The following is a 19,396-nucleotide window of genomic DNA, read 5'->3' as shown; positions in this document are numbered from 1 at the left end:
AGGGAACTCGGCCACTGTTGTATCATAATCCTCTGTGGAGTCAGAATTTCAACCCACGTCTGTTTGGCTGCAGAGCCTTGTTTCTTACCACTTCTGTATTAATAGTTAACTCTGAATGAGGAGGTTTATAGATTGAGAAAAAGGCTTGTAGTATATTTTAGATAAAGGCAAACCCAGAAAAAGTGAGCAAGTTCCTGAGTCAGATGTGCCTGACCAGAGTTCAGGCTAACATTGGCATTTTAATGTAATGTAATTGGCATTTTAATGAAAGCATTACTGGATGGTAAGAAGACATTTTAAGTTGCTAAAACCAAAAAAAAGGTCTGTTAGCATTATGGAAGGTCTTGAATGCATAGATGGTGTTCTGGGACGTAATAATATCAAAAATACTGAAGAACCATGATGCATTTTTCAATGTAATGAAAGTTATGTTTTAGGACTAGACTAACGTTGGATAAAAGCATAATTTGGTGGGAAGTAAAGAGATATTTGGGTAGGACAACAAATTAATAGTGTGATTGTTGTAAACCAGCTACCAGACAATGAGAAAGATGACTGGCATGTTGGCAGTGGAAAGAGAATGACTGATGCTTAAATATTAGAAAAGAAAGGTGAAAGGTTTTAATGGCAGATTGGCCAAAGCGACCAAGAGGGAAACTTTAGAATTTGAACCTGACACTCTGGCTAATTTTGAGCTATACACAAAAGTTGTAAGAATCTGGAAAAAGATTCATAAGTTAATAAGGCAGTTAGCTTATTTTCAGAGGTTGCGAGTTAGGTCACTCCCCATTCCCTTTCTTTCCGACCACCTACACCGCCTGGGTCTTCATGCCCACTTGATCTTAAAAAACACATGAATCGGTCCCATCTACCTTATCCTTTCTTATGTAGCTTCATCTTTTTTCATGTTTTCATGTAGCGCTGGTCACCTTTGCACTGTCCTATGCCAGTAATGGTCTGAATGCTGTCCGTACTTTCTCAATCACTTCTTTTAAAATCTATGGTTTTGCTACAGGAGTTTTCTTTCTAAAACCTATGTCTGATTATGACATCATTGTGTTTAAAATTTCAAAATACTTCCTCACTGCCTTTTATTGCAGTATTTTACTTGGTATGGCATTCAGAATGAGGACAACCATAGTTTATTATCCAAATAAAGCAGTTGGGAGATTGAATTTGGGCATGTTAACTATTATACTGGGACAAAAGGTATACAGGTTCTGTGTGACTTTACAACATCATCCTTCCAGCAGCTGTTTTGCATGAGCAATGCCAAAATAATTAGTGAGCAGACCCTACTCCACAGGTGCTTTATTTGGGTTGCTCACAGCTGTGTTTGTGTTGCCCAGTCCTCTGCTCAGCACATCACAGGCCCTCAGCAACGGTTCACAGAAGCACAGAAGAAAGGAAAGAAGGATTAAGTAAATCAAAGAGTTTTAGGATTGTTTTCATCAAGGGTATTGTTGAAATAGAATTTAAGGTCTAACATCTTTGGAAAGAGGAAATCATGGAAAGCCAGAGGAAGAAACAGAGAACATGGAAGAAAAGGGTAGAAAAGTGGGTTCCAGAATCAGTCCTCCTGCTTAATGTTTCAACAAACGACAGATCTGAGTTTGAATTCAGATGCGTTTTACTCCACCACTTTAAATCAGGTAGATTTCTGCAAGAATAGTTCTTAGTTATGTAAAGACATTTTTCAAATTTGTTATAAATGTCAGTGTGGAGCTGCTTAAAAAAAGCTTTTGCAATACCATTTTAGGAGTTCTAACTATGAAGGAGATGGGTCCATGTCCATTTAGTGCCTCTGACAACAGGTGCGGTCTTTGTGAAAAAAGAAAATCTATCAGAAATATGTGCACCAAAGATAAATAAGGCAAAAGAACCCATAAGTTAATTACATTGAGGCCAAGCTGGAGTCGATGTAAAGCACCTGAAACAAGTAAAATGAAGCAGAGATATATGGTTCCTTTTTCCTGAAACAAAGGAAGATTTGAGGGAAATTTATACTGTCTACACCAAAAAGTGTGTGTGTGTCTGTGTCTGTAAGAAACAAAGATCTCTGATCACTCAGTTGATAGCCCACCAAATCAGCAGATATTTATGGCCTTTCAAAATAAAGTTGTTTATAGTAAGAAGATGATGTCTATAAATAACTATAGACGAAATACTTTTTTCATTGATCTTGAGCCCCAGGGCAACAAACTTTACATTTAACGAGTGATTGTATTGGACTTTCCCCAACTGTAAAGCCACAGCTGGAACTTACTGTCTTTGTTTGTTAGGTCAGAAATGCTTATAGAGTAAGAACCAAATCATGCATTTGCATGTCGAGAAAAAGAATCCTCATTCTAACCCGAGGACACACACTCCAGAGAGTGGTTTGCCAGCGCTGGATACGTCACGTGGGCGTTTGTCTGGGGACCCCTTTGTCTTGCGCTGTACTCACGCAGGCTATTTCATTGCAGCCATCTACGAGCCTTCCTGTGAAGCGTATAAACACCTAGGCCAGACATCGAATTACTATTGGATAGATCCTGATGGCAGTGGACCTCTGGGGCCTCTGAAAGTTTACTGCAACATGACAGGTAACTATGCCATATTTATCTTTCATGAGGATTGCTTTCTGTGTTTTGAGAATAAATAGCACCGCTGAAGTCTACTTCCTCATGCTCCATTCTTAGCACAACATGTCATGAGCTAAATAGTGCTGGACTTGTTAGGCAACGTAGTATAATATCTTTCTAAAGCAATAAAATCTTCCGCCACTACACTTTTTAAAAAGTCTGCCTTCTGACTTGAACAGTTAATAATTAACACTTAGCAAAATTACTCTGTAGGGGAGAAACTCAGAGAGTGGAATTGCAAGATTGAAGTCCACAGAAAGAACTGGCCCGTGAAGCAGCCGCCACCAGCAGTCGACTGCAGGGCAATGTGGTGTCCCTGCTCAGGCAGCCGCACAGCCCTGCTGGCCACTCAGACATTCTCTCTTCCCCTTAGTTACAGAAGGAGGCTTTCTGAGCACTGAAACCCCATTCTGGAAAAGCAAAACTTACCCTCAGCTTTCATGAAACTTATCTGGGGTTTTCCATTGGAGAAGAAAACCTAGTTTTATTTACTCCCATATTTAATTTCAGGGCTATGAAATGAGATTGTGGGTTCTTGTAAGTTCCCACAGCAGAGTATAAGATGTACAGATCTAAGATAAGATCAGATTTTCCATCAGACACTTGGTAACGTGTTACCCTCCAAAAACCTGGAGGTGAGTGTAAGGCAGGCACTATCTGCCGGCTCGGGAGAGGGTCAGCCTTTGATGTGAACTCCTGAGGCATGCGGTGGTAGAGATGCTCTGATGTTGCTGGCAGGAGCCACAGGGCCTGTTACCACGGGCCAGGTGCCATGCTAAGTCCCTTATGTATCCTGTCTCCATTAATAATCACCAGATAAATAATCCAGGGTGCCTTATTCACTTTGTTAAATTCAGCAGGCCTCAGTTTGTTTAGCTGGAAAATGGATTAATAATAATAATAATATCTATCTCATAGCATTGTAGTATGAGTGAAATAAGATAACCTACATATGGCTCTTAGCATATTGTCTGACACAAAGCAAACTTTCCATGGTTATCCGGGAGTAGCGGCAGCACTTTTTAGAGCACTGGAGAGTTGAAGAAACTTGGTTGTATTTTCAGGCATGATTCAGAATTCAAATCTGCTTTGAAGCCAGTGGTTCTTAAATCTGGCTGTGCTTCAGAATAATTAATGGATATTCTTCTTTTCCAAATAAACTTGTTGGGTCCAGCCCTGGAGCCTTGGATTCAGTAGGTGTGAGGGGGAGATGGGATTGGGCAAGTGGGACCGAGAATCTTGCACAGGCCGTAGCAGGCAGACCCAGCGGAGAACTTTGAGCGGCATCAGGAGGCTGAGCGTGGCACAGAAGGAGGCAGTGAGCGGGAAGGGACGGAGTGTGTGCAGCAGGCGGTAAAGTGGGAGCTGTCAGCTCACAGACACCCTCTGCTGCCGGAGCTCTAGGCATGCCCGGAGAGTGACCCCGAGTGACCCCGCTCCCAGGAAGCTTGTTCTAGGAGTGCACTGATTGTTGGACTTGTCAGTGCGCTCAGATACTTTCTTGTTTACCTTTATTTTAATCTTGATTAGCAATTCTCCTAATATATACATATGTAGAGCAATTGAAGTCAACTGTTAACATCAAGGGAAATCAGGGCACCTGGTGACTAAACTTGGACAATTAAGATTTTATGCTGTTTTCCTATATGTGTCCCAGTGGAGAATTAGAAAACAAAACAAAACAAAACCATAATGTATATAATCCCCCAAATCCAAAACACACACAAAATGAAGGGCTGGTTTACTTTCAGGAGATACTACCTTTCTGTGAATTGAAGCCTTCCCTCGAAAACAGATTCCAGCCTATCACTGTCTTCCTTAAAGAGCAGTTTAACCTGCTGCTCTCCATGCAGTCTGGGCAGGGAAGAGTACAGCACAACTTTCTTCCGTGAGAATATTTTTCTTCTGTCATTCAAGACCTGGGCATCACTGTGCTCAAGGACCCTTGAAGGCCAGCGGGCACTCATCTAGAAAGGACATGAACTTGGATCATTAAGAAAGCATAGAAGCTGGCAATCTGGAAATGACAATGTGTACAAACAAAACCCCAGGAAAACCTGCTCTCTGTAACCATGGAACTGGGAAGAGGGCAGCCTGACAAGACAGAGAACTTTCAGATGATTCATGCTCTACTCCAGCCAAAGACCGAAAGAAAAACCAATGCCCCATCCCCACCCATGCCAGGATCGGCCAGGAGGGGATGATGAAGGGCCCAGCAGCGCCTCTGCGAAGGCACAGAGAATGCCGGGTAGAGAGCCAGGCTCTCGCTCTCCCCATCCAGTCGCATCTGTTCCTCCACAGGACCTGCGGAGACCGTGCTGGGGGCCTGGACACACACTCCTGCCCGCCAGTACAAGGTGCTGTCCCCCCGACATTGGGGTGGTACCAGAGGAGGCCCAGGGAGTCAGGACTCTCACCTGTGCCTTGAGATATTGAGGCCACCACAACGGAAGTGTCAGTGTGGACCACAGGGGTTCCTGAATTCCCACCTCAGCCCAGCCTCTCCCCTTGGGTGTCAAGGGAGGCCAAATGGGGAGCCTGGGCTTCTACCCGTACCAGGTAGAATGAGACAGCACCTCCCTTCCTTCCTCTGCCCAAGGGAAAAGCCAGTTAAAACAGAATGTTTAAATAACATACGGAGTATCATTACATAATGTGAAGATGTCTAGGCTTCAAACACAATTCACTCATCATACCAAGAACTAGGATGATTTTAATCTAAAGGGAAGAGAACAACCAATAGATGGCAACATTGAGATGACAGAAATACTAGAATTTTCTGACAATTATTTTAAAGCAGTCACCATCAAAATGCTTCAGTGAACACATATGACACATGTTTGACACATATGAAGAACAGCCTCAGCAAAAACATAGAAGATGTAAGTCATTTGGAAATTCCATAACGGAATGTACAATAACCAGAATTAAAAGCTCAGTGGTTGGGATCAATAAGAGGATGGAAGAGATAGCCACTCTGAAAACACTTCAGTAGTTTCTTTAAAAGCAAAACATGCAATCACTGTATGCCTCCGCTGTTGTGCTCTTGGGTATTCATCCCAGAGAAATGAAGACTTGTGTGCGTGCAGAAACCTGTACACAGGGATCATAGTAGCCTGATTGGGAATAGCCAGAAACTGGGGACAACCAGATGTCCTTCAATAGATAAATGATTAAAAAGACTTAGTGCCTCTGTACCGTGGAGGACTAGCCAGCAGCAAAAGGAACGAACTATTGATGCAATGCAACGGTGTGGATGAATCTCCAGAGAATTTTGCTAAGGGAAAAAAAACCCAATCTCAGAAGATTATATATTACATGATTTCATTTACGTAACACTCTTGAAATGACAAAATTACGGAAATGAAGAACAGATGAATGGTTGCCAGGGTCAAAGGAGGGACGGGGTCAGTGCAAAGTGGGCGTGGCTCTAAAAGAGCAGGATGGGGGATCCCCGTGTTGATGGAGGTGTTTGGTGTGTTGACGGCAGCAGCGTCCACATCCCAGCTGTCTTTCTGTCCTGTAGTTGTGCAAGGTGTGCCATGGTGGCACCGAATAAAGGGCACAACTTTTCATTACAACTGCATGTGAATCTACATTTCCTCAAATAAAAATTTTAAAAAACATATAATACGCACACAAAAAATGAAAAGTGTGGGTTTCTCCCTGGTCTTTATGGAAAGAAAAAAAAAAGAGTAGAGCATGTCTCTAGGATCCTTTTTCCAGGACTTTTCATTTGTGTATTCACTATGTACCAGGAACTGGGCCACGTGAGAATAAGTGGATATAATAAATGCCTTCACACAATTCATAACCAATAATGAAAATGCGTGTTAAAAAAGAAAATAAGTAAGTAATTTTTCTGCAAAGAGAAGTAATGAAATCGTGAGGAGTGATTCATTTTGGCGGGTGATTTTAGATGAGACCTCTCTAAGGAAGCAACATGTTAGCCACAATCTAACTTGTGAAAGAGACAAAGCCCTCAAAAAGGTGTGGAAGGGAAAGGAGCCCTCCATTACCTCCCCAGGGCATGAAAGATCAGCTCATCCTGAGGCACCGAACCCAGTGGCCTGAGGACAGTGGGCCTGGGGGAGGCACTCGAAAGGGGGGCGGGTGTTGGGGGGGTGGTCAGAGTGGACCAGCCAATGAAGATGCTTGTTTTCCCCCTTTTCAGTCATTTTTCAGTGCAGTGAGTGGGAACCCTTGGGGAGCTTTTTGGCCAGAGAATGAGAGGGTCTTGATGAAAACTACCACTTGGGCTGCCCTGAGCGATGGTGAGAACATGGAACCAAGTCCTGAAGTTGTTAAATCTCCTTCTTGGACTAGGCTGGTGACAGTTGAGGTGATGAGAAAGAGATGGATTTTAGATCTGTTTTGAAGGCGGTGCCATCGGGATTGGTGACAGACTGGATAAGGATGGTTAAAGACAGTTATTAAATATGTGACTTCCAAATATATGGATTTGAATAACTGGGAGATATGAAAAGTTAAGGAAAGAAGCAGATTAAGTGGGAATTCAAGAATTCAGTTTTGACCTAGTTAAATATGAAGTGCCGTGTGCGATCTAAATTGAGATATATACATTTTGCAGTTAGATAAGCCCCCCAAAAGATGTTTGGGTTACAGATATAAATGTGCTAATTGTTAGCATAAGAACATATAAGAAACGATAATATCACCTAGGGGACAGTGTAAATTGGGGAAAAGCATCTCAGGAAGGAACTCAATAGATAGACATCAGGTTTCTGGCAATGAATATTCTGTGAGCGTGTGAGAGAATGTCACTGAGAATAGGTGGAAGGAAAGTGTCTACAAGCACATGGGGGAAGAGTGGGTCATTTGTGTGGACACCGAAGAGGCTGCTGGGTCCCAGAGAATGAAACAAGATAGGAAGGATGGAAAGGGACTCCGGGTCAATGAGGCAGTCTACCTGTAACTATGGCAAACAACAGCCTCCGGGATGCAGGGCATGTGGTGGGGCCAGAAGTGATGAGTACCCCGCAAAGGGCTTGCAGAGATAACTTTAGGGAACTGGACTCAGGGACGAGCAGAAGCTTCCATGGTGCAGCTGACTCAAGCTGAGTTTTGAAAACAAGTGGGCACGCAAAGCAATTGAAACTTGGTCCCGAGGGAAAAGCAGACAATTGATAATACTATGTTTAGGCAACTGTGAAGAGGACTCTCCAAAGGACACCCAGGTGACTCTCCTGTACGCAGGGAGACAAGTTAGTTGTCAAGCAGGAGCTGAAACTGAGATTTAAGGTGGTGGCAGTCAGGTAGCAGTCAGGTGGAGGAGGACACTGATTTGGTGGATATTTAGAGTTGCCCAGACTGTGCTGGTGAGATGGGAGTTGGCAGTGATTCCCAGGTTTCTGCCTTGGGTAACTCCATGAGATGGGGCACAGAAGACCATGGGCAGATTAGGAAAGGGGTGTGCCTGTAACCAACCTGGTAGAGCTGTCCTGTAGGCAGGTACTACTCAAATTCCCTATAGGACTTTGACATATCCGTTAATCTCTCTGTCTCAGTTTCGTTATAAATAAAATGTAGGAATTGAAATGGGTTGATCTCTACACTGCCTTCCATGCTAAAAAAAAAAAAAGAAAGAAAGAAAGAAAAAGAAAAGTTCTGTTATTACTATGGAACATGAAAGAAAAATATCACTACTGGCAGTCAGGTAATTTACAGACAGAATCGTCTTATCTCAAACAAGCTTGAATTTATACATTTCTTGGCCAAGTTTGACCTAAATTGACACTCTTGATTTTTCCTCATAAGGCAGTTCTGCTATGAAGTTCTTCTTTTGACTATCTATCTGCCATTCAGAGTCACACTGCTTGGAAATTGGGAGGTGCCCTAAATGACAGAGCATTTCAAGTTGCGTACAGTTGACACTAAGGGGCGAATGTATTCATTGAACCTTTTGTAGAAGAATTCACCATTTTATGGCAGCCAAAGCCTGGTTTCTATTTTCAGATCTTGGGGCGCATGATAAAACATGGTCATTGTTATCTTCACCTTCCTTCTCCATTCTTATTTTCTTTCTGGAAATCTAGTATTATAATTTTTATGATTGTGTACTATCACATATTTTGGGTGTTTATCTCTTTTATTTGCATGTTTTCGTCACATTGAAGCTCCTTACTTCTGTTGCCTTAAGATGTTTACCAACGTCTTCTTATAGAAACCTTGAACGCTTACATTTAAAGCTTCATTTATTTCTTTCTGTCTGAGGATTAATAAGAACTATAGTAAGTAAATCTAGATCCCGCCATTATCCTTTGAAACTCACTACTTGTCCCTAAATCAAAAACTGTTTTTCTTCAAATTCCAGACTCTGATTCATGCCCTTTATAACTGTTTGCATGCATATTTAATTTTTTGTAAATTTAAGTAGGTATGTGCACCATAGCATGTAAAATTTAAAGTCCAAATAAGGAACCCCCCTGTACTCTCCCTAGCACTAGTTTTATAGTTTTATCAAAAAGCCATTAAGCTTGTTTACATAATTTGTGCTTTATAAAGCCCTGGGATTTAGCTGATCAAATTCTATTATCCTCTATAATGGTAAAAGCTGTTGGTGTCTTTTTAATCTAATATTTATACAGAGAGCCTGTTCCTCATTTCCTAAGCACTTGTACTCATTACTATCATTTTCCTTACTATCATGCTTCTCAGAAGTTTCAGTGGTGGAGTGTGGCTGGGCGATGCGTATCATGGGTGTGTGTGTTCAGGTTCGAGTGTAAAGTCTCGTGAGCCTACACTGCCAGCAGCCCTCACCCTCATCCCCAGCCAAGCAAAGCAGTTCTTCTCCAGCATGCTCATTTTCCTAGCAGCTTACAGTTATGCCAGCTTATCATCTCCCAGTTTCTGTGGGTCCGGAGTCTGCCACAGGGTAGCTGGGTCGGCTGCTCAGGGCCTCACAGCCTGAAGTGAAGGGGTCAGCAGGGCCACAGCCTCATGTGAGGCTTGGGAGCCTCTCTTGTGCTCATTCTGGTTGTTGAAAGGCTTCATTTCCTTGCAGTTGTAAGACTGAGGACCCCATTTTCTTGCTGGCTGTTGTCTGTGCATTGCTCGCAGCTCCTAGAGGCCGCTCCCTGGTCCCAGCCATGTGTCCTTCTCAGAGAAAGGCAGGCAGAGGATCTCTCTGACTTCTAGACTCTGTCTCAAGAGCACACCTGATGAGGTCAGGGCTACCCGCTCTAATTACCTTTCTGAGTAACTCAAGTCTAACTGATTGGGGACCTCACTCACATTTGCCATATCTCTTCACTGATGCCATACAGAGTAACCTAATCGCAGAAGTAACACCCCATCATATTCACCAGTCCCACCCATATTCAAGGATGGGGATCATGCAGGAGTGTACACCAGGTGCTGGGAATCCTAGGGACCATCCTTATATTCTTACTGCCCCTCCCTGTGTGCCTTTGTATAGGACTCGTAATTCCAGCTACATTTATTCTTGACTTCTGAGTAACAGCACCACATGTAGTTAGTAAAATATTAAGCTTATTATTATTTGTCTAATTTTTAATATATTGTTCAATGTAGAACATTTGAAAATATAGGTATGGAAAAATAAAAATTCCTTACCAGCTAGTGAAAAGAATTACTAACATGTTAGGAAATGCGTGATAAAGATTTTATATGCTAAACTTGCAGCTATATATATTATGGAGAGCTACCTAAATGCCTGGCTCTGTTCTAGTAGGTAATACACAAAAACCCATCTGGTAATTTACAACAGCCCCACAAGGTAGCTAATACTCTTACTCCCATTTTTTTTTTTTTAAGAACATTATGTTTACTAGGCTCCCCCCTTCACCAAGTCCCCCCCACAAACCCCATTACAGTCACTGTCCATCAGCATAGTAAGATGTTGTAGAATCACTATTTGTCTTCTCTCTGTTGCAAAGCAGCCCTCCCCTTTCCCCCAGCCGCCACATTATACATGCTAATCATAATACCCCCTTTCTTCTTCCCCACCCTTATCCCTCCCTACCCTCCCATCCTCCCCAGCCCCTTTCCCTTTGGTAACTGTTACTCTATTCTTGGGTTCTGTGATTCTCCTGCTGTTTTGTTTCTTCAGTTTTTCTTTTGTTCTTATACTCCACAGATGAGTGAAATCATTTGGTATTTGTCTTTCTCCACTTGGCTTATGTCACTGAGCATAATACCCTCTAGCTCCATCCATGTTGTTGCAAATGGTAGGATTTGTTTTCTTCTTATGGCTGAATAAAATTTCATTGTGTATATGTACCACATCTTCTTTATCCATTCATCTACTGATGGACACTTAGGTTGCTTCCATTTCTTGGCTATTGTAAATAGTGCTGCGATAAACATATGGGTGCATCTGTCTTTTTCAAACTGGAGTGCTGCATCCTTAGGGTAAATTCCTAGAAGAGGAATTCCTGGGTCAAATGGTAAGTCTATTTTGAGCATTTTGAGGAACCTCCATGTTGCTTTCCACAATGGTTGAACTAATTTATATTCCCACCAGCAGTGTAGGAGGGTTCCCCTTTCTCCACAACCTCACCAACATTTGTTGTTGTTTGTCTTTTGGATGGTGGCCATCCTTACTGGTGTGAGGTGATATCTCATTGTGGTTTTAATTTGCATTTCTCTGATAACTAGTGATGTGGAGCATCTTTTCATATGTCTGTTGGTCATCTGAATTTCTTCTTTGGAGAAGTGTCTGTTCAGCACCTCTGCCCATTTTTTAATTGGATTATTTACCTTTTGTTTGTTGAAGAGCGTGAGCTCTTTATATATTTTGGATGTCAACCCTTTATCAGATCTGTCATTTATGAAAATATTCTCCTATACTGTAGGGTACCTTTTTGTTCTATTGATGGTGTCCTTTGCTGTACAGAAGCTTTTCAGCTTGAAATAGTCCCACTTGTTCATTTTTTCTTTTGTTTTCCATGCCCAGGGAGATATATTCATGAAGAAGTTGCTAATGTTCACATCCAAGAGATTTTTGCCTATGTTTTTTTCTAAGAGTTTTATGGTTTCATGACTTACATTCAGGTCTTTGATCCATTTTGAATTTACTTTTGTGTATGGGGTTAGACAGTGATCCAGTTTCATTCTCTTACATGTAGCTGTCCAGTTCTGCCAGCACCATCTGTGGAAGAGACTGTCATTTCCCCATTGTATGTCCATGGCTCCTTTATCAAATATTAATTGACCATATATGTTTGGGTTAATGTCTGGAGTCTCTAATATGTTCCACTGGTCTGTGGCTCTGTTCTTGTTCCAGTACCAAATTGTCTTGATTACTATGGCTTTGTAGTAGAGCTTGAAGTTGAGGAGTGAGATACCCGCCACTTTATTCTTCTTTCTCAGGATTGCTTTGGCTATTCGGGGTCTTTGGTGTTTCCATATGAATTTTTGAACTAATTGTTCCTGTTCGTTGAAGAATGTTTTTGGTAATTTGATAGGCATTGCATCCAATCTGTACATTGCTTTGAGCAGGATGGCCATTTTGGCAATATTAATTCTTCCTAGCCAAGAGCATGGGATAAGTTTCCATTTGTTAGTGTCCTCTTTAATTTCTCTTAAGAGTGTCTTATAGTATTCAGAGTATAGGTCTTTCACTTCTTTGGTTAGGTTTATTCCTATGTATTTTATTCTTTTTGATGCAATTGTGAATGGAATTGTTTTCCTGATTTCTCTTTCTATTGGCTCATTGTTAGTGGATAGGAAAGCCACAGATTTCTGTGTGTTAATTTTGAATCCTGCAACTTTGCTGTATTCCGATATCAGTTCTAGTAGTTTTGGAGTGGAGTCTTTAGGGTTTTTTATGTACAATATCATGTCACCTGCAAATATTGACAGTTTAACTTCTTCGTTACCACTCTGGATTCCTTGTATTTCTTTGTTTTGTCTGATTGCCATGGCTAGGACCACCAGTACTATGTTGAATAACAGTGGGGAGAATGGGCATCCCTGTCTGGTTCCCGATCTCAGAAGAAAAGCTTTCAGCTTCTCGCTGTTAAGTATGATGTTGGCTGTGGGTTTATCATATATGGCCTTTATTGTGTTGAGGTACTTGCCCTCTATATCCATTTAGCTGAGAGTTTTTATCATGAATGGATGTTGAATTTTGTCAAATGCTTTTTCAGCATCTATGGAGATGATCATGTGGTTTTTGTCTTTCTCTTTGTTGATGTGGTGGATGATGTTGATGGATTTTCAAATGTTGTATCATCCTTGCATCTCTGGGATGAATCCCACTTTGTTGTAGTGTATGATCCTTTTGATATGTTTTTGAATTTGGTTTGCTAATATTTTATTGAGTATTTTTGCATCTATGTTCATCAAGGATATTGGTCTGTAATTTTCATTTTTGGTGGGGTCTTTGCCTGGTTTTGGTATTAGGGTGATGTTGGCTTCATAGAATGAGTTTGGGAGTATTCCCTCCTCTTCTATTTTTTTGGAAAACTTTAAGGAGAATGGGTACTATATCTTCTCTGTATGTCTGATAAAATTCTGAGGTAAATCCATCTGGCCCAGAGGTTTTATTCTTGGGTAGTTTTTTGATTACCACTTCAATTTCTTTGCTGGTAATTGGTTTGTTTAGATTTTGTGTTTCTTCCTTGGTCAGTCTTGGAAGGTTGTATTTTTCTAGGAAGTTGTCCATTTCTTCTAGGTTTTCCAGCTTCTTAGCATATAGGTTTTCATAGTAGTCTCTAATAATTCCTTGTATTTCTGTTGGGTCCGTCGTGATGTTTCCTTTCTCCTTTCTGATTCTGTTGATGTGTGGTGATTCTCTTTTTCTCTTAATAAGTCTGACTAGAGGCTTATCTATTTTATTAAATTTCTCAAACAACCAGCTCTTGGTTTCATTGATCTGTTCTATTGTTTTATTCTTCTCAATTTTGTTTATTTCATCTCTGATCTTTATTATGTCCCTCCTTCTGCTGACTTTAGGCCTCATTTGTTCTTCTTTTTCCAATTTTGATAACTGTGTTGTTAGACTATTCATTTGGGTTTGTTCTTACTTCTTTAAATATGCCTGGATTGCTGTATACTTTCCTCTTAAGACTGCTTTCGCTGCGTCCTACACAAGTTGGGGCTTTGTGTTGTTTTTGTCATTTATTTCCATATATTGATGGATCTCCATTTTAATTTGGTCGTTGATCTGTTGACTATTTAGAAGCATGTTGTTAAGCCTCCATGTGTTTGTGAGCCTTTTTGCTTTCTTGGTACAATTTATTTCTAGTTTTATACTTTGTGATCTGAAAAGTTGGTTGGTAGGATTTCAATCGGTTTGAATTTACTGAGGCTCTTTTTGTGGCCTAGTAAGTGGTCTATTCTGGAGAATCTTCCATGTGCACTTGAGAAGAATGTGTATCTTGTTGCTTTTGGATGCAGAGTTATATAGATGTCTATTAGGTCCATCTGTTCTACTGTGTTGTTCAGTGACTCTGTGTCCTTACCTATTTTCTGTCTGGTGGATCTGTCCTTTGGAGTGAATGGTGTGTTGAAGTCTCCTAAAATGAATGCATTGCAGCCTATTTCCTCCTTTAGTTCTGTTAGTATTTGTTTCACATATGCTGGTGCTCCTGTGTTGGGTGCATATATATTTAGAATGGTTATATCCTCTTGTTGGACTGAGCCCTTTATCATTATGTAACGTCCTTCTTTATCTCTTGTTACTTTCTTTGTTTTGAAGTCTATGTTGTCTGATACTAGTACTGCAACACCTGCTTTTTTCTCCCTATTGTTTGCATGAAATATCTTTTTCCATCCCTTGACTTTTAGTCTGTGCATGTCTTTGGGTTTGAGGTGAATCTCTTGTAAGCAGCATATAGATGGGTCTTGCTTTTTTATCCATTCCGTGACTCTATGTATTTTGATTGGTGCATTCAGTACATTTACATTTAGGGTGATTATCAATAGGTCTGTACGTATTGCCATTTCAGGCTTTAGATTCGTGGTTATCAAAGGTTCCAGGTTACTTTCCTTACTATCTAAGAGTCTAACGTAACTCACTTAGTATGCTGTTACAAACACAATCTAAAGGTTTTTTTCTATTTCTCCTCCTTTTACTTCCTCCTTTATTCTTTATATATTGGGTATCAGATTCTATACTTTTTCTCTAACCCTTGATTGGCTTTGGGGATAGTCAATTTAATTTTTCATTTGCCTTGCAATCCCACCCTCCCTACCATGATTTTACTACCTCTGGTGACAGCTATCCAACCCTAGGAACACTTCCATCTATAGCAGTCCCTCCAAAATAGATGCAGAGATGGTTTGTAGGAGGTAAACTCTCTCAGTTTTTGCTTATCTGGAAATTGTTTAATTCCCCTTCAAATTTAAATGATAATCTTGCTGGATAAGGTAATCTTGGTTCCAGGCCCTTCTGCTTAATGGCATTTAATACATCATGCCACTCCCTTCTGGCCTGTAAGGTTTCTGCTGAGAAGTCTGATGTTAGTCTGATAGGCTTTCCTTTGTGTGTGATCTTATTTCTGCCTCTGGCTGCTTTTAACAGTCTTTCCTTATCCTTGATCTTTCCCATTTCAATTACTATGTGTCTTGCTGTTGTCTTCCTTGGGTCCCTTGTGTTGGGGGATCTGTGGATCTCCATGGCCTGAGAGACTTTCTCCTTCCTCAGATTGGGGAAGTTTTCAGCAACTACGTCCTCAAAGGCACTTTCTATCCGTTTCTCTCTCTCTTCTTCTGGTATCCCTATAATGCGAATATTGTTCTGCTTGGTCACACAGTTCTCTCAATATTCTTTCATTTTTAGGGATCCTTTTTTCTCTCTGTGCCTCAGCTTCTTTGTATTCCTCTTCTCTAGTTTCTATTTCATTTATTGTCTCCTCCACCATATCCAACCTGCTTTTAATACCCTCCATCGTGTTCTTTAATGAATGGATCTCTGACCTGAATTCATTCCTGAGTTCTTGGATGTCTTTCCGTACCTCCATTAGGATGTGGATCATTTTTATTTTGAACTCCCTTTCAGGAAGAGTCACAAGGTCCATATCATTTAAATCTTTCTTGGGGGTTGTATTAACAATTTTACTCTGGACCAGGTTCCTTTGGTGTTTCATGTTTGTATATGGCACCCTCTAGTGTCCAGAAGCTCTATTCTGGAGCTTCTGAGCCCCTGAAGCAATGTCGGGGGTTGCAGGGGAGCGGTACTGAGGGTAGGAAAGAGCTGTTCCCCGCCTCCTGGCTGCTGTGCCTGTCTCCACTGCCTGAGCCAGTGGGCGGGGCACACAGGTATAAGTTTTTGTCCCAGAACAGCCAGATATGGGTCCCTGCTTTCCACAAGCGGCCGGAATCCCTGTCTGTCCAGGAACTCTGCCTGTATTAACTTTCCAACCCGGTAGTCATGCGAGTCTCATGAAAGCACCATGAAATGTAGGTTTGTGCTCCCAGTGCAGATCTCCAGAGCGAGGTATTCAGCAGTCCCAGGCCTTCCACTCCCTCCCTGCTCCATTTCTCTTCCTCCAGCCTGTGAGCTGAGGTGGGGGAGGGGCTCAGGTCCCGCAGAGCCACAGCTCTGGTACGTTACCGGGTTCACTGAGGTCTGCTCTTTTCTCCAGATGTGTGCAGTCTGATGCATCCTCTTTCCTGTTGCTCTCTCAGGATTAGTTGCACCAATTAAATTTTCCAATTGTATCCAGTTTTAGGAGGAAGCCTCTATCTCTCCTCTCACGCCACCATCTTTAATCTCTCTTGTTTACTCCCATTTTTTGCATGAGGGAAGTAAAGCTCAGAGAAATTAAGTCCTGTGTCACGCACCTACTAAGTTTTGGAGATGGACTTCTTACGCAGGCTCGTGTGATGCAGAGCCGGAGTTCCTACTTCCTGTGTGTGTTTGTGCATCTGTAGGGTCTCGTGTGGGCCCCCAAACAGTGCTCCTCCTCATTTTGATTCTGTCGTATGGTTTGCAATGTGACTTCTGAAATCATCTTGCATCTTACTCAGGTCTCACTCATGTCATTTCACTATCAACAAAACTTCCTTTCACAGCTCTAATTCATTATCTGTGGTTTGTCCGGCATTTTTTATATAAGCTGTTTACTTCTTAATTGTCCAACTAATGCCTTGGGGTTTTTAATCAGAGAACACATTTTAAATAAAATCAATATATAATAAGGCATTAAGCAATTATTATCAACTTTAGCTCTTAATTCAACTACAAGTATTTTCTCTAATATAATTTTCCAAGAGCTTTACAGAATAAACTCTGTATTCCTGTGTACCTAGGTTAATCATCTCTTGGGGTTTGAGCCTGACTTTTAGGATAATTTAAATTCTATCCCTAGTATCTCATTACTTATTCATTTTAAAATCTTAAATGAATCTTAAAATGAATCTAACAAAATTTGATTTGAGAATGTACCAAGGTTGAATGGAATTATTACTGGGTATCATCCATAATATTTAATGTGATTATAGTGCTTCCTTTTTCCCTTTTTTGCAAGAAAATCAGCTACAAATGAAGACAAACAGAATCTCCTATTTGCTGTTGGGATTTAGTAACATTCAGAAATCAGGCAATACTGGACACCGAGCCCCTTTGTCTGCCTGCATGTCAGGGACTGTTTCTCAGATGTGTTTGTGACCCAAAGGGCAGGCCTCACAAAGCTGGCTTCTCGCATTTTATTCCCGCCGCTCACTTTTGTTTTCTCTCATCAAAGGCTTCTCCCCTCCTCTGTCTGTCACGCAGCCTGATTCACCTGCTCTGTCACTAACCTGCACACAGAAGAGTTCTCTGTGTCTTCTTCCCGGCACATCTCTTCATCGCCCGCTCACAGGCTGTCTTTGTTATAAACCTTTATAATCACTGAGCAACTCCCGAGTTCCTCACGATCAGTATAAATCTTTGAATTCAATTCTGTACATACAGCTTCTGTTGAAAATCTAGGAAGCACGCACTGATCAAACACAGCCCAGAAGGAGCTCCTCTCCATGACCGATGACCCACTCGCCCAGGACTCCCTTTGGGCGCACGCTCGTATTCCACAGATGGCTCCTACCTGCCTGCCTTTCCTCTAAATCTCCTCATTGTGTGCCAGTCATAGCGACCGGTTAATACTAAAAAAGTTCTCAGGTTTTCGAACTTTAAGTCAAGAAAAGGAGAGGGAAGATCTCGTGAGGCCCACTGCCATGGGACAGGGCCCGGGAGAGGAGTGCAGGATGCCCTGAAATCAAGAGAAAGTGGCTTGAAATCTACAGCAGGCCCCTCAGAGTCCCTGCTGGAGCCTGCGGAATGGCACCCCAGGTGCAAATGCACTGCCTCCCAATATTTTTACATACCTGCGTAAACAATATTTTAAACACGCTTTTTGATGCTTTGAAAGTACTGCCTTAGTATGAAATCCCCCATTCAAAAGCTGAGAATGGCTTCATGTTGTTTATGGCTAGGGACCATTGTTTGGTTTCCTCTGACATTGGGGACCTGAAGCTCTTGTTTAGTCCACAGGAATCAGCTCCTGTTAGGCAGGAGATCAAACAAACAAACAAAAACAGCTCGGGGAATCCAATTAAGATCTGCTCATTGCTTTGCGATCAAAAACCAAAAAGCACGGGGGTAATCTCACACTTATTCACTGGAAATTCCAGGTTTCTGGCCAAACTTAGAGCTCATATACCTATGCTTCTGTCTCTCCAAACCCTGTTTTTCAGTTCTTTGGGGTCACTTTTCATTCCTTCTAAGTAAATCACTTTCCAATTCCCTGGTAAATTTATTCGGAGACTCTCATACAGCAGCTAATCTCTCTTTTTTTATCTTGTGTCTTGGGCTGCTAAGTATAACCGAGAAAGTTAAATAAGAGACTATGCCAATACTACATGTTGCCTAAACTGGCAAATATTAGAGTCATATTTCCTGGGACTGACAAACTAGAAGCCCTGAAGTTCATCAGTGCCATACATAAAAGGCTGCCACATGATGTATTTACCTCATTTGTGAAGAGTAAGAAAGTAACTCTGGAAAAAGACATGCCTGTGGATGAAGGTGTCAAAAATATCTTTATTGCATTTATGTACAAAGGATTTTATTAGGGCTGACTTCCCTTCGCATAATTACTGATCTCGTATACTGTCTTACTGATATTTTTGAGCAAAACAATCGGCATTAAAATGTCAAATGGGGCAGCAGCTTGCTATTTCCTCCTCCCCATCATCACTGTTATTCCTTTTTTGCTTTTATATGAATCTCTTTTATCTGTCTTGCTGGAACCATACTTGCCCTTTCTGCTTTTAAGTTCCCCTGGTCTACCTCTAGGTTTCAGAACTGAAGCAAGACTGCATGCTGTTGAGAGGTGAACTGAGCACCCGAGCGAACCTAGCAGCAGGACATGGAGATGAGAGCAGGGAGTTTATTGTACCTTGAGGAAAGCCAAGGGCAGAACTGAATCTGACTCTTATTTTGTTCTTAGTTTTTGAAGACTCTAAAATGATAGCGGACATACTGCTAGTGTTTCACATTACCCCAGTCCAACCTGTTTGTTCTCTGTGGGGCATACCATCTTCATGAAACCTCCCTTCACCCCACTAGTGCTTACCCATCCAAGAATCTGTCTCTCCATAGGTTGCAACTCATGCTTCCCATTCCCCATGTCTTCCTCTTTTTCAGCTCACTTTCCTTTCAGTGTAACATAGCCTCTGGTAGCCCCTTAATCCTTCAGTATGACCTGTCCCCTCTAGAAGTTAGGCGAGCATTCCTTTTGTCCCAGATGTTCTGAAATTTCACAATGACATGCATTAGAATATGTCTGTTTTCATCCATTCCC

The 19,396-nt window shown here is 41.5% G+C and overlaps 1 protein-coding gene across 1 annotated transcript in view; it reads left to right on the top strand.

Annotated features, from left to right (window-relative positions):
• Window positions 1–19,396, top strand: part of CNTNAP2 (contactin associated protein 2) — a 1,951,112-nt gene that overhangs the window by 1,302,543 nt on the left and 629,173 nt on the right. The window contains exon 12 of the mRNA XM_073239854.1: window positions 2,466–2,585. Coding sequence (XP_073095955.1) covers window positions 2,466–2,585 — 120 coding nt within the window. The remainder of the gene's footprint in view (window positions 1–2,465; window positions 2,586–19,396) is intronic.

Source organism: Manis javanica, chromosome 6 (assembly GCF_040802235.1).
Source record: "Manis javanica isolate MJ-LG chromosome 6, MJ_LKY, whole genome shotgun sequence".
Classification (NCBI taxonomy): Eukaryota; Metazoa; Chordata; class Mammalia; order Pholidota; family Manidae; genus Manis; species Manis javanica.
The sequence above is the reverse complement of the archived record's forward strand: the minus strand, read 5'-3'. Positions and strand labels throughout refer to the sequence as shown.